At 50.8% G+C, this 13729-nt stretch overlaps 1 protein-coding gene across 4 annotated transcripts in view; it reads right to left on the bottom strand.

The window, feature by feature from the left end:
- LOC144176019 (multidrug resistance protein mrp-7-like) overlaps window positions 1-13729 on the bottom strand; it is a 367249-nt gene that overhangs the window by 47920 nt on the left and 305600 nt on the right. For all 4 annotated transcript variants that reach the window (XM_077705122.1, XM_077705124.1, XM_077705123.1 and 1 more), the window contains one exon: window positions 5322-5532. In XM_077705122.1, the coding sequence (XP_077561248.1) occupies window positions 5322-5532 (211 nt within the window). The remainder of the gene's footprint in view (window positions 1-5321; window positions 5533-13729) is intronic.

The following is a 13729-nucleotide window of genomic DNA, read 5'->3' as shown; positions in this document are numbered from 1 at the left end:
GGATGTCGGCGTCTCTTGTCGTCGTCTCATGTCTTCAGGGTAATAAAACACCGGGACACTCCTTTCCCAACGCATCGCGCTAGAACGTAACGCGTACTAAAAGAACACACCTGAACACTTGTTTCCCAACGCCTCTCGCTAGAACGGTTCATCTCCGTGGGCGGAAAAACCGCGCCATCTCCACTAACGTGAAACCTAGAAAGGGCCGAAGCAAGCAGCGTATAACTGTATGACGCGGTTTCTATGATGTGGTTTCGATGTATGATGCGGTTTGGAGGTTATGATGAAGTATGTATAATGCCGTTTCGGTGGTGAGCGCTCGGCGTCTTAGGCCTTGGCGCCTTGGCGTTTTTGCCTACTGAGAAACCGTTGAGGGGTACAGGTATACAGCATAGCTGTAAAGTCTCGCGTCTTTGAAGTACGAAGCGTGCTCGCGCGAGGCGTGGGAAAAAAAGTGTCCTGGTGTACCATGACGACATGAGGCGCAGACAGCCCGAGCCCTGAAGTGCTTGGCCTTAAAACGCGTACTCAAAGAACACACCGGGACAATCGTTTTCCAGAGGCTCGCACTAGAACGCTTCGTGCTTCAAAGACACGAGACTTGTTCAGCAAAGCTGTATACCGCTACCCCCAAACTGTTTTATCTCTGGGCAGAAACGCGTAGGCGCCAAGGCCTAAGGCACCGAGCTCTCAGGATTTAAACCGCATTATGGATGATAAGGAGCCTCGGAACAATACCATGTGTTACTGGTAGAGATTATGTTTGTAGATTATCTTTTAAAGCTTGGCAGGATCTAGTGACACTAGACGAGCGCAAGCGACAAGCCCGCCGAGACGACGAGAAACATTTCATACCCTCCGCCTCGAAATTCCGCCTGCAATTCCGTCTCGACATTTGTTTCAAACGCTAGGTTTTCTCCTTTAAAGCATACATTTTAGTATGCTGCGGCGTGTGACACGAAGACAACTTACGGGAGATCTGTCACTGATTTAACTGGTTAACTCCGGTTCAACGAAAGAGACGGCGCCACCACCTCAGCAAGCGCGCTATTGCTCCCCGCACCAGGGCTTCACCGGAGCCCAGTCATCGCGCGCGCTGTGTGGCAAGAAAAGTACTTACAATCTATGAATACACTATTACACTGCATGCTTCGCCCCTCCCCAGGATTCACGGTAGTTGAGATGGCCCGGGATTTTTTGTGGCTCTCGCGGAATCTACGCGTCACTTTCAACTTGGCTACTTCCTTTTAAATTGCGAATGTTAAAAATTGTCCCGTCGCCAAATTCTTATTGCACATCCCGTAGGGGCCAATAGAATTCCTCTATAGGGGGCCAATGCCCCATTACGTTATGGAGGCTCGTTAAAACGCACATACTGGTTAGCTGGTCACTTGGTGTAAAGGTTCCGCTTCAGAGTAAAATTCGTATGAACCCGCACGCGCCGTTCGTTTTTATTTTTAAAAGATTTGTTTAATAGAAACACATTTCTTTTAAGCTTTTGTGTTATTTATTATTTGCAAACTTGTTTAGTAAAAACAGAATGTATGATCTTTTGGTTTCGATTAGACTAATTGCACGTCTTGTAGTTGCATGGGTCACTTTGGTTCGGTTTCGGCTGCACGCATGTTTTTGGGTATTAGTGGTAACTCATCCTCGGTTAGCTAGATTCTAGTTCGGAAGTGTTTTGTGCGTTGAGTGGTTTTGTCTATTTTAGAGGTCGTTTTAAACTTCCCCGTAGGAGGCCGAGCGAAGGCAAGCCACGGTAAGCATGTGGGCATGATTGTTCTTTCTTCAATTCAGGTTATTTCAGCCGGTTCAAGTCGGTTGCTTTTCATCCAGTTCGGGTAAGCTTATGCTGTCAGGCATGCCCCAAGAAGGGGCCGACCTCTACGGAATATGGATTGAGTATAGGTAAGCTCTGGGATACAACGGCTTTGTGCTTCCGTTAATTTCGCTCAACTGTATTCGCTGATTTCTCAGCAAGCCTTTTTAGGCGTAAGACTCAGGCTACACTAGTGTGGCATATATGCGAACCGCATTTACTTTTATGTTACAACTGTCCAGATACGGGGGTGCTAGAAGCTTGAATCTTTCCTCCGGTAATTACATTTTCTTGAACTATGATGCCTTTCCGGTAGCTCACTGCTGTCGTTGACAGGATATTTGTAGGTTCTATGCTGCAATTATGGCCCATGCTTCAAATGTGTCCTGCAATTATGCTGCTAAGTTTCTGCTGCCTAAATTTCGTGGTCCCGCGAAGGCGGACAAAGGGTCTTTTTCTGCTGCAAAATCGGAGCGATCTTTCCGCCCAGTGGGTTGAAAAGGACGTAGAATGGGGCTAGTTGGCGGTGCTTCATGTTGGTGGTGATCCTAGTGGGTTTCTGTACTGTTAACCCGGCGCAGGGGAGAAAAATGCGTGCAGTGGGCTTGAATTGGCGATGAAGGGGCAGCAGCTGCAGTATGTGTTCTCTTGTTCCCACTCAAAACCAGCGGAATAGGTTCATTCTGACAACGGGTGCCGTCGCTTTTCCTTATGTCCCACATTTAAAGCTTGATAGCTAGCCGTGTAGCCAAGGGGAAAATAAAGGGGTTGTCCAGAATTATTTCAGTGCATTTATTAATACTGTTAGCCCAGAAGTGGGCCGTCACAGGGTGGAAGAAACTTTGCTCACGGAAGAAAAGGGACTTGCAGTTCATAAGAAAATTTCTCGGTATTGTTGCGAGAAGCAGCTCAAAGTTATATGTATCAAGAAAATTGAACACGCATGCAGTGCAAGGCACACCCAAAGAACAGTGCGTGACACATCTGAGGTTTGCACCGCCCTAGGGACATGCATTTAAACTAGCAATAGCTTAATGTGGGCCAGTTGGTTCGACATGATCACAGGATTTAAAGGCGCAAGAAAAACGCGAACACTAGAAGAGAAACCAAGGCGCTTCATTTGTCTTGGTTGTTTTTTTCTCTTCTAGTGTCCACGTTTTTTTCTTCCGCCTTTAAACCCTGTGATCTTGCACTTAAACAATGGGCAATCTCATGCGACCAACAAAAAGCCCACACGTACACAAAAACTGAGCGAAAGTCATTTGTCTGGAGGCGAAAAGCAAGAACACCCGTGTGTGCGAGGTTTCGGATCACCTTAAAGATCCCCAGGTGGTCAAAAGTAATCCGGAGGCCTCCGCTACGGCGCGCCTCATCGCCTGCGTTGCGTCGGCGCGTTAAACCCCACAATCAATCAATCAAACTCATTTGTCACTGGCAATCAGAAATAGCCATTTTAGATTCTGTTGAAATGACGGAAGCGAGGAACAACCAATTATAGACTCGGGCGACATATTACTCTCATCGATAGCACGCGGTACGTAACCGAACTTAAAGCAGTCGTTACGCGCGGCTAGGTGTGGTATGTACACATTATGGCGATGTCTGGAGTGCTCTTGTGTGTTCACCTGAAGAAATCTCAATGGTGTTATTTAAATTCACTATGAATTCACTGAAAAAAGAACTTTACACGCTTAATCTTCGACCTAATTTTCCAAACATTGGAGGCCCGCTATTTTGCAAAGCTCAGTACGTAACTGATGCCAGCGATATTTGAATTTTCTTTATGTGCAAGGGTCCCATACAATTTTAGAATATTCGATAGTAGGCCTGGACAGAGTTCTGTAAGCTAGGCACTTAATATCAGATGGGGCGCTATGAAGGTTACGTCTAAGGCTATACAATGCCTTGGTAGGCTTGCAGCACACGTAGTTAATGTGAGTAATCCACGGAGGTCGGGCGTAAACCATATCCCTAGGTATTGATGGTTCTGGTTAACCTATTCAAATTGAATGGGCTCGCAACGAATGAATGAACGAATTTGGCTACGGGAGGGAGTAGACGGAGGGAGAGGGGGCATGGCAGTGGCTACGGCGGTTTGCCTCGCCCACATACCGCTGCAACGCCTATGCGCAACAGCGGTAAAATTCAACGGGAGTGGCAAATAGCAGCTGAGTGCGCGCAAAGGGAATACTACATTTTTGGTGAGGAATTCGAATATTGCTAATAAGAGTGCGGTATTCTTCGGAGGAAGACATAGGCCCTGCCAAAAAAAAAAAAGGTGCGGCGAGAACAGTCGGCCGTTTGTCTATTGTGTAAAGGTGCAAACTTTACACAGGGTAATGCCACAGACTGTCAGTTGCTGCCTGGAAATTACTTGCGGATGAAATCGATATCCGCAATCGCTGTTGTCCCAATATCTTTCGTTACAAAAAAAATACCCCTCGGGTCTTTGTGGTGGCCCAGTGCCTAGATTGCTGGTTTCACGGCGGCTTAAAGACGCCGCGTTCAATTCTCGGGACCCCCCTGCCCACTCCTATCGGCCACTCGTGGGCCGCTTGCCTCCTCGCTATTTCTCCTCACACGTCTTGGCCTAGCGTTTTCCCCCTCTTCACGTCGCCGATGATAGTTTTCCGTTGACGTTTCACACGGACAGAGCTGAAGCTTAAACAGCTCCGCTGTGAAGAGCACCAATTGCGGGTACACCCGCCAGCATGTCGCGCAAGCGGTGCATAAGGGAGATGTGTTGAACCAACGCCGCCTTTATGAACTTGCCTAACGCGTCAGCCGCTTTTCAACGGGAGCAGTAGGAACTCTTGAGCCGTGTCCACCTCCTCGTACCACACCACAGACCGGGGTGGAAACAAGGCGTCCCGGAGGCTCTAAACGTGGAGGCGCCACCTCGCGGTATCGTTCCCTATAGCTTCCGTGCAGCGGCGCTGCCAGGCGGACATGCACTTAGCCCGGAAGCGCGCGGAAAGGCTGGAGATGGATTGGAAAGGGCAGAAGGGAAGTGGTCCTTTAGCCTTTTTCAGCTGACGCGATAGGCAATGGTATGCAGGCGGCGTTGGCTGAAGGTAGCTTGGAGCGCTTGTGAGGGCGTACATTGATTGAATAATTCGGACCACGTGGGGGTCTTTCAAACTTCTCTCCGAAAAATTCAGCACACTTTGTTGTAATGAGTACATCTCCATAGCGAATTACCTATTACACGGCTAGCATTTATGCATTGTTGTTTAGACACGTAGGCAATTTCCTAGATGAGAGTTAATCTGGGGCCGGAGGCAGTGGCGTGCGGAGGCGACCGGATGCCCCGCTGCCCCGCGCAGTGTTTTAGTACCATGGGGTGGTAACAGCGCAGTTCCCCGATTCTCGTTAAACAGTTGTTGTACAGTCCCTACGAATGCAAAAATTACGCACCGCTACGGCGAGCCATTTTAAATTTGGCCTAGTGTAGCGGTGGTCAAGTTCATGCAGTTGCAGTAGTGAAAGTCACACGCACCATCTAGGACACAAAAGGAGACCAATACTTCGATCCAGGAGAGGCCATGGGCTGGCTGCGGAGTAGTGTCCGAGGCGTAGGCGTCGGTCCACTGCTTGATCCACAGGTGCTCTAGCGTCAGGGCCGCGGCGCCCAGCGAGAACATCACCAGGGCCGCCATCGCTGGCCAGCCGGAAAACCGCATGAGGGCCCACATCAGGCTCAGGGACGACTGAGAAAAAGAGCCAGAAGCAGGGACGTGAGTCGGAGAGCATGCTGACGGATATCTACACAAAGAAATGAAGTAAAGACCGGTGCTTCACCGAGGGAGAACGATGTAATTATTATACGGTGGGAGTAGAAACATTGATTGAGCGGTTTTGCGAGGGTGGTCCCTCAGTCCAGGGATTCATGTCTCGTTGGAGGGTTGAGGTCGAATGACACGGGTGCCGATATGAATGATGCGACACACCTGAACCATGCATCAAAGCTCTTGAGCAACCCACAGCATTTAAGCAGTGTATGAGATGATTCATTATTACCCAAATTAATTAGTGATTGATTAGTACTTGACTGGCAAGGTGGCATTAAGGGGGATCAAGATGATTAAGGATAGAATGTTGATTCATTAGCGATTGATACAATGGGGGTGGGATTAAGGCCAGTGCACCGATTAAGCCGAAATAAGATAATTTAAGGTGAATTATGGTTGAATAAGATGAATGAGGTTGCGCGAATTACTTTTGAGGGATTGAGAGGAACTATTCACGAGGAGGGGTTAACTTGGAATAAAATAGATAAGGTTGAAGCAGGGTGGGTTAAGGTATGAAATAAAGTGCATTGGGATGGATAAGATGGTCTAAGATGGTTACGTTGAATCAAGATCAATTTAGATATATTAAAGTGAGATTAAGGTATACTACGTGTGGAGTGTGCTGAATTAAGATGGAGTCGGCAGCAAGATAAGGGCCGGCGTATAACCATGGGATTAACTGCGCCGCTAGCAATCCAGCATGAGGGCAGGAAAGACAAAACCCAACGCGACACTTTCAAGCGTTCGTGCAGAGAAGACGGGATTATGTGACTTCCTTTACGATTCCGAAGTGTACGAGAGAATAAAAGTGAAGGGTGCGATAAAGAAATCTGCGGATATTCTCAGAATTGTCTAATGCGTGGCATTCTTATGCCGCTTGTCTGGAGCTTCAGCTCATTGATGCCATATTTGGCTAGGACCGCTAAGACGTGAGGTTAAAAGACTGCTTCAACGTTGTCGTTTGTTAATTCTCGCAAATGATGTAATTTTATACAATTCTAGCGATTAAGTGCCCTTATTTCGGCAATTATGCGTTTTTCCGCAGAGTGGTTTGTCTGTTTTGGCTATTTTTACTCGTATGAAGAACAATCGTTTTCGCGGTTTTTTAGTTTAGTCTTTTTAATATAAAGAGCGAGACACATGGACGATTGGTGCATGCAATTCGCATGCGACTCATCGTTACGAAGGTCGCCACGACTAGTTGTAGGTGTGAATTCGAGACGCATGGTCCCAAGCGAACGTGCGATGCGTCGTGGGCGCCGCTCTGGGCCGCTACGAGCAAGCGCAGCGAGCGAACCCGTCTAACATCGGCTCCGGCTGTTTTTGATGGGGCCAGCGGAATTTTTCTTGGCACCCCAAACATTTTGACACCAATGTGTTCGTAAAGTCGAGCGGCACCCCAAGACACCACTGTCGTCGAAGTGGGCCACTTTTCGGGCTATCTAGCCCGGATCTTCGACTTCACTTCTGCGGAGCTCCGCTGCCTCTCTCGTGGGGTAGCAATAACGCCGACTTGCCTCGCGGGGTGGGACCCGATCCCCGATTCCGCCGCCGGCGATGGCGGCCACGGCCCTTCGTGGCTACGATCCTGACGCCATGGCGTGGACCGAGACCACAGCAAGTACCACCCCCTAAAACTCCTCTATGCCTGAAAACTTCTCTGTGCCTGCCTCACCCGATATCTCGGACGGCGGACTCTTCACGGTCGTAGCGCTCCGCAAGAAGCGTGGCGGTCAACACTCCCATGCGGCCGCCGCCGGCTCCGACGCCGCCGCGGCGACCACGACTTCGGTCAAGTCACCAGCTACCGAGAAAAAACGACAGTTGACCAACGTACTGGTTCCCACATGTGGACGGAATCATGTATACAACGTTTTTTCTGCATTAGAAAAATTTGTACATGTGACGCATAGTACATTTAGTAGCCTTGCTGCTAGCCCTTTCTTCGTACAGTCTGTTAACCCTAGAAGTTCACTGCTATTCTATGATTTATTGATGTTGCCGCGAAGCATTAATTGGGTTTGTTTCTTTATGTTTTGGTTTTGCCGCCCGGCTGCGCCGTGCTGTGTTATCGGTGTTATCTGTGGGCCAAGCAAGGACGTGTTCTATTCTTTCTTTTTGTGCTCCATGTATTATCGTCCTTGATATAGGATAGTGTTTTGAACTAACTTCGCCAGCCTACAATATTATTTATTTGTCCAGAGTGTTCTGTATGTAATTCGACGGTTCGAGAAATCCTCGCGCCGAAAGGTAAACGCCTGCAGAACGGACGCCTCGGTTTTTGACTCACCGACGCTTGCTTGCGCACGTCAATTTGCTGACTGCTGCTTCGTCTCCTGGTATTCTATGAGTTGTTCCGGGATCACAAGTTCGCTCCAATAAACCTGTGTTCCTTGAAGACAATTAAAGTGTTCTTTGGCTTCGTGAAAATATCGCATCAAAGCCACCACAGGCCAAAAAAATTCAACATCTCATGGAGGTGAGATGATGTTGTGTGTGGGATTCAAACCGCCGACACTACTGTTACGAATCAGCCCATAGCAATACTCCTTGGCTGTGCGGCAAAGCCTCCACTACCTGCGCCTTTTGAGCTGGCCCCCCTTTCGGTGACTCACACTTGCATATTAGAGTTTGGGTTTGGGCTAGTCGGTAGCGGTAATCGATGATTTCGTGTAGCGCCAACAAAACGAAAAGGACAAAGGGGGGCGACGGGCCCAAACAGGTCACCCCCCCTGTGCGTCACCCCCCCTGTGGGTGACTCACACTTGCAGCCGACAATTCAAACAAGCTGCGACGTGCCTGGATCAGTGGCGCCTCGCTATCGGCGTGATCAAACTTCGGTGGCGTGCCGACGCAACCCGCCGAGACTTGCCCGAAGGACGCGGAAGCCCGCGTCCGCTGCGGAGACCTCCTCTCTTCCCTCTCTCTCGGCCTCAGCGTGCGCCGCTACTACCGACCGCTTACGCTCTCTGGAAAGACTGTTGTGTGTGTCTGTGCCGTTCGTGTCGTGCGCAGAATATAGAGGGAACGCGTGCTTTGACCGTTGGCGCTTTGGGTATAAATAACACCCCCGAAGCGCTGTAGTTCATTCCAGTTTGAACCCGCCGCGGTGGCTCAGTGGCTAAGGCGTTGCGCGGCTGAGCACGAGGTCGCGGGTTCGATTCCCGGCCGCGGCGGCCGCTTTTCTGATGGACGCGAAAAGCAAAAACGCCCGTGTGTGCGAGATTTCGGCGCACGTTAAAGATCCCCAGGGGGTCAAAATTAATCCGTAGCCCTCCACTACGGCGCGCCTCATCGCCTGCGTTGCGTCGGCGCGTTAAACCCTACAATCAATCAATCAATCAATCAATCAAATCATTCCAGTTTGAGCAGTGAATAAATGCTGTCACTCTGCTCGAGCCCTGTACCGTCCCCTCGCCCGTCGGGGCATTGTCCTTTGGCTTACTCATCTCTCCCCATGAAGTAAACGCGTTAAGTTTGCCTACGGCTTCTGGTCTTCTTCGAGGCACCAACATTGGCTGGCCGCTCGCTTCGCCACGCTACTACACGTATGTCGCAGGTGACGGAGCTCGGCTCGGGTCGGTCTTCCCGGATGCAACAACTGGTTGGCAGCGGTCGGATGGCAACTTCGTAACACCTGGAGCCAGTGGCGCGAGATCCAACACCACTGACTCCTCAGCGGCTTCAGACTTTGCAGAATTCACGGCAGTCAATGGTGAGTGCGGGACTTTTCTTCACCAGGTTTCTTCACAAAGCCTGGTAAAACCAGAGTTTTACCAGGCTTCTGAGGATAGCTAATACGACATGTGTTTTTGTCGCATGGGTTATTTGCGCAAAACATTTTGGAGCAGTGCGAAAGCAGTACTCTAGACAGGCCATGAATTTGGAGGCGTTGAAAAAACTGCAGTTGTTGGAGCTTGCAAAAGAGTTGCGCATGGACGTTTCGGACGCGCTCAGAAAGCCAGAGCTGATACAGGCTATACTCGCTGTTGGGGCTGACGATGACGAGCTATCGGAATGCATTGAGCTGATCAATAGCAGGAAAACCGCTAAGCGTCAGGCTGCAGAGGCAGACTCTGACAGCAAGCGTGAGCAGCTCGAGAGGCAGATACAGGAGCGTCTCGAGAAGCGTCTCGAGATCGAGGTATCTCGATCTAGGCGTGAGAGTGGCAGCAGTGCGCCAAGCGTGCAGTCTGCTGCGACTGCATGGCATACGTTGCGAATGAATGACCTAATGCGACCCTACAAGGTAGGAGAAGACATCGGTCTTTTTTTGGTCAATTTCGAGCGTACGTGCGAGAGGGCCCAGTTTATCCGAGACTCAAGGCCGCAAAAGCTGCTTAAGCTTTTGCCAGGTGAGGCATCCGACGTGATGGCATGCTTGCCAAAGAAGGGGGCGGAGGACTACGAGGAAGTCAAGTCGGGCCTCCTGCGTAAGTACAGGTTGTCGGCAGAGGCGTTTCGCCAGAAATTCCATGAAGCCGAGAAGGCTAAGGGCGAGTCGTACTCGGAGTTCGCCTATAAGCTGAGGGCTAACATGGAAGAGTGGCTCAAAGAGGGAATGGCTTTCGGAAAGCACGACAAGGCAGTTGAGTGTTTCGGTCTCGAGCAGTTTTACCGCCGTCTAGCAGAAAACCTGAGACTCTGGCTGCAAGATAGGCCAAGGGTTAATACTTTGGATCATGCAGCTCAGCTAGCCGACGAGTTCTTCGCACGTCGAGGTGCGCAGGAGCCGAAAGACGGCCAAAAAGAATTCAGGCCGAATCCTGATAAATCAAGGCCAAAAGGCAGGGCTCCCCAGGTGGAAGTAGCAAAGTAGTTTTCTCGGATAGCGAAACTGGACGACTGGACGCGAAAACAAAAAGAGAGCAGACGCCGAGGACCAGCGCAGAAAGAAAGCTTTTGAAGCGCGAAAACAGGCTGCGTGTTATAACTGCGGCGAAACGGGGCATTTTGCTGCGAGGTGCAAAAAGGGGAACTTCTGGAGCCGTACGTACGTGAGCTCGTCCTCTTCTTCGCGATTCTGCGGTGACGTTAGACATGGTCCTCCCTTCGTACGTTGAACCAGATCAGCTGACAGGACAGAGTGTTTAGGTGAAGCAGGCCGTAGCAGCACGAAACGTGCGCCTGCCGGTTGCTAAGGTCAGCATCGGAGGTCCGTTTGGTCAACTTGTCACGCAGGCGGTAGTATCCCCACAACTTCTTCCAGAATACAGGTACATATTCTCGTACAGGTCGCATCAGCTGTTATGCGAAAGGGGGTACAATTCGAGAAACGTCTGAGGAAAGAATCAGCTGAGCTCGCTGCAAAGGGCTCAAGTAAGAATATGTCGCGACCTCTGAGAGGAATGGCGAAACTCGGAAAGACAGCGAGGATAGTGCATTTTCCGAGGCTCGCGACAGAGGGCAGCGTAAGTTCACTGTGTGTAAGGACCCTACAGTGAGAAGAGATGTTTCAGCGTTGTTTTCGGAGTGGTCAGGTTCACGAAAGGCCTTGAAAACGGCTACCGACCGGAATGTGTGGAGTTTGCAGGCTAACGACGTTCCTTGGGAAAGCCTAAACCGCGACGTTAGTGAAACGAGGCAACACGAGCCCGTTAAAACGAAAGGCGTTTTTCCGGACGCGAGTTCAGAACCGGTCTACGCTGGGGCAGAGCTGGCAGTGGAGACGCTGAGCGGTTTTCACGGTGCAGCTAAGCTCAACGACGACGCCCCGACTGAGCGAGTCGCTCGCGTTCAACCTCCAACTCAGATACTCGATGTCGAGCAACGGCCAGCCGAGCTAGTAGCCATTCCGGTGTCGCCTGGGGTTGAGCCGTCTGTTGAGACTGGGTCGCCTGTGCGTAGATTGGCCTTGACAGCCGGAAAGGAGAGCGAAAGCACCCTCTGGTGTTCGCTTACCGACAGTGTCGCAAAAAAGTGCGACAAGAGCTTCTATGCGGGCTTACCGAGCTGCAGCGCCGCACGCACGCTTTGCGCCGTGTCTCAGCGGACCTCGGAACGGCCGAGACCGAAAGCGCACGCCTTGCTCGAGCGGTGGAAATTAGAGAAGTGTCCGCGCGCTCGAGATACGTCTCGGAAGAAGGCCGATGCCCTCTCGACCGGTCGCTGCAGCTTTCAGAGAGCGGGCGCCCCTAAGGTGCGATTCAAAAGGGGAAAGCTCAGGGCAATGACGACAGCATGAATCTCAGCTCTCAGTGCGAGTAGTGGCCTGTAGACACCTAAATTTCTCAATTGCATTGCTTTTCCTGGAGCAGGTTTTGCCGTTTACGATTACGTTTCTTTTTGTGTGGGACATTTCTAATCTCGCGAAATGTCACCTTTCAAGTTTGTGTGCTTGGCTAAAGTACTGATGGGCTAAAATATAACTAGAATAGTTAGTTGTTAGCGTATTCTATCGCAACTGAAAGCCTGGTAGAGCTTCAGTGTGGGTTTACCCACCGCGGTGGCTCAGTGGCTAAGGCGTTGCGCTGCTGAGCCAGAGGACGCGGGTTCGATTCCCGGCCGCGGCGGCCGCTTTTCTGATGGAGGCGAAAAGCAAAAACGCCCGTGTGTACGAGATTTCGGCGCACGTTAGAGATCCGCATGTGGTCAAAATTAATCCGGAGCCCTCCACTACAGCGCGCCTCATCGCCTGCGTTGCGTCGGCGCGTTAAACCTTATATTGAATCAAATCAACTTCAGTGTGGGTTTGTCTTCGCACTTGCCGGCGACGCGGTTGTGTCTTCCTGTGTTCTGCTGCTTGCCTGACCAAGCCAAAAACGTTCCTGGTGAGCCACTATTCGTCCAGTGACCGGCCCCGTGAAGCTCCAGAACGGTGTCGTACAGCCCAGGCCTGGAGTCGAGCATCTGGCGAGCACTTCTTTCTGAAAGCACCCGTCTGGACAACGGTTGAAGACCCTTTTCCATCGGGATCTCGGACCCCCGTGGAGAACCTGTTACGAATCAGCCTGCCGCAATAGTCCTCGGCTGTGCGGCGCAGCCTCCCCTACGTGCGCCTTTCGAGCAGGCCCCCCTGTCGGTGGCTCACACTTGCAGCCGACAATTCAAACAGGCTGTGACTTGTCTGGATCGGTGGCGCCTCGGTATTAGTTTTAGAATAGAGGAAGCCGGTGCTGGGGTCCCCAACAAGTTAGAGGAACGAAAACGCAAGGCGCTCGCGCACGGAGAATTTTAGAAGAGGGGGCGCCCCCAGCAGCCCGCAACCGCCTTGCGTTGCGCCGGTCGGCTCGGAAAATGGGAACCTTGGCTTTGCATCGTGGTGGATATTTGATCGCCGCTATCTGTGCAACTGTGAATGACAATCCGTAATACAACTTTTCAGCACACTATCATCCCTTGTCTCGCATGTGCAACTTTATTTCAGCTATAACTGCCGTTCGAGCGATCGGGGACCATGACATCTGTGTAACCTGTTGCGATGATGATGATGATTATGATGATTAGTGGCTTTTTCTTTGAATCAGGGCGTCGGTTGTCAGCAACCGACTTGCCAGTTTTATTACGCCTACTCGCCTTACTCCCAGCTAACCTAATAGATTTGCATCCTCCCTTCCATCTCCCTCTCTTTGTTTAAAAACTGATCGCCCCCACCCCTGCTTTTTTCTCCCCTCGCTGTTCTAAATTCTCATCGGTATGATTACTCCGCCTGCGTACTCATCCCTTCCCTACTTTTCCTCCACCACCACTCCATTCGCCTCTTCGTCACCTCTATGGCCTTGAAGTTGAGGTTCACCCTCGCCCCAAATCCCAAAGCCTCCACCAGCGTCGTTTCCCCCTCACCCCGCGGTGGTCGTATCTCTGTGCAGTTCCTGACAATATGGTCTATTGTTTCCCGATCACTGCCGCAGCAGGCACATGGTTCATCCTGCCGCCTGTAGCTACCCGTGTGTATGCCCGGGTTCTCAGGCACCCTGCCCGTACCTCGAAGAGCAAAGTACTGCCTATCTTATTGTCATAGAAACCCTCCTTCTTAATTTCCCGTTTCTCTGCCCTATAAGTCTCCAGGGGTTTTTTTTTCGTTTCCATGCTCTGTGCCCACTTCGTCGTCTCTGCTGCCTTTACCTGCTTTTTAATTGTTGTGTAAACACCACTTTCCCCTACCGAATTTCCGTAC

The sequence above is a fragment of the Haemaphysalis longicornis genome, unplaced genomic scaffold (genome assembly GCF_048455015.1).
Source record: "Haemaphysalis longicornis isolate Haplotype H1 unplaced genomic scaffold, Haemaphysalis longicornis Haplotype H1 scaffold_3, whole genome shotgun sequence".
Classification (NCBI taxonomy): Eukaryota; Metazoa; Arthropoda; class Arachnida; order Ixodida; family Ixodidae; genus Haemaphysalis; species Haemaphysalis longicornis.
This window is presented reverse-complemented; position numbering and strand designations above follow the sequence as displayed.